Below are 1,703 nucleotides of genomic sequence, written 5' to 3' on the forward strand. Positions count from 1 at the left end.
ACAGGTGTCCCTTGTTCATGTGTTTGGCAGTGCAGGCGTTCTAGATCGGAGTCGAGGTACCCACCAGTTCATGAGCCTGTTCTGTTCTTCATTGCATCTTTCGCTGCCACCTTCGACAACAAGAACTTATGGAGCACCGGCCGTGAGTCCTAAACCCAAAAGTATCAAAAGCTTGCACTCTAGGCTGATTTCTGTAAATCGCACTGGCTGCCACATGGCACATCTGTATGGATGGCAATTTTGCATGAGCTTTTGGTAGCGGACGCTTTTGGGGGAAAGTGCTTTTGGATCTGATGCTTTTGGGCAACCCTTTTACTACTTATAATAGACCTTGGAGCCTCACTCTGCAAAGCTTTTCGACGTAGAGTCTGAGAGCAAAGGACCCTCAGAGAGTTGTACTTTGCATGCATAATAATAAAGAAATATCTCTGGGTGCCAACCTTTGGGGCTAGTGCATTTGGGTGCAGAACTCCGCCGTGCTGTCTCGACTCTCTCTCTCTCTCTCTCTCTCTCTCTCTCTCTCTCTCTCTCTCTCTCTCTCTCTCTCTCTCTCTCTCTCTCTCTCTCTCTCTCTCTCTCTCTCTCTCTCTTCAAAGTTCAACGATTTTGCAATTTCTAATCGTGTGTTGCTATTGATTTCTCGCTTGGAGTGTCCAAGCCTCTAACAATAGTCCTCTCTCTAAGGCTGGCTGTCATGGAATGGGGTGTGGGTGGGTTCCTATTTTCTCTCCGTATAGCTTATGGCCCTCTGCTGCACATCGCAGGGATTTTTACCAAACACAAAGTAGAGAGGCCAGAGGTTGTCGCCTTGGCATAACCTCGGGCCCTTTTAACTCGACTTGCCTAGTGCTCTAGTTTGAAGGCACCCTGTCTCTTGAACTCTCCCCTCTGTAGGGGTTCATTTTAGTATTGTTTCTGGTCAAGGATTAGTAGTATCAGTGAACCAAAATAGAAGACGTTCTAGAATTTCATATTGATGTTCAAAGAGTAATAAACTGTCTCTTTTTCAGTTGATGAGGAGAACTGGGAAGGTTTGATAAGGAGTGGCCTTGTCTATGGAGGTGGCCAGATTGAGCCAGAAGAGTTGTTCAAGGTCGTGAAAAAGAGGGTGGAGCGAGTTGACATGCGCACGGTGAGTTTTCTCTACGTTTCATAAGAAATCAAGACATATTTTTGAATGGATTCACACAGCACGGGTTGTGCATCCCAGAGACTTGAACATGATTCCATCCTATTGTGATGATGCGTAAAATGTTTACTCAGTTGAATACATTCATCACTTGGCAGTAAACCCATTTCTTGTGCATTTTATGTTTGTTATGTAGGAGAGTGGATCATACCAACAACGGGTTGTGTTAGAATATCTGAAGGAGATAGAAGAAAGAGCACAAGCTGTTATAGAGGCCTTTCAGACCTCCAGAACATGAGGCGTATGATTATGGTCTTAATAGCATGGCCGATAGTTGTGAAGGGGCTGAGGAATATTATGATCGAGCCAGCTAATTTAATCTGGAGTGGGCTGTTGTATATATTAGTGCCTGGAGTGGGCTGTTGCATATATTAGTGCAAACACAGACTTCCCGTTGCTGGCCTCTTCCAGTCTCATTTGTATGACTAGGAAGGACCAGTGGTCGATTCTCTCAACCGTCAGTCAATTTTTGCTCGTAATATCTTGCCTGTACTCATTGAGTGTAAAGTCAGTA

At 44.9% G+C, this 1,703-nt stretch overlaps 1 protein-coding gene across 1 annotated transcript; it reads left to right on the top strand.

The window, feature by feature from the left end:
- The first annotated feature begins 699 nt into the window (after positions 1 to 699).
- Positions 700 to 1,427, top strand: LOC147464054 (uncharacterized). Its single transcript, XM_086530136.1, has 3 exons — positions 700 to 799; positions 1,011 to 1,132; positions 1,326 to 1,427. The coding sequence occupies exons 1-3, from the start codon at positions 700 to 702 to the stop codon at positions 1,425 to 1,427; spliced, it is 324 nt and encodes a 107-aa protein (XP_086386262.1).
- Positions 1,428 to 1,703: the final 276 nt, after the last annotated feature.

The sequence above is a fragment of the Adiantum capillus-veneris genome, chromosome 2 (genome assembly GCF_014529385.1).
Source record: "Adiantum capillus-veneris isolate H3 chromosome 2, ASM1452938v2, whole genome shotgun sequence".
Lineage (NCBI taxonomy): Eukaryota > Viridiplantae > Streptophyta > Polypodiopsida > Polypodiales > Pteridaceae > Adiantum > Adiantum capillus-veneris.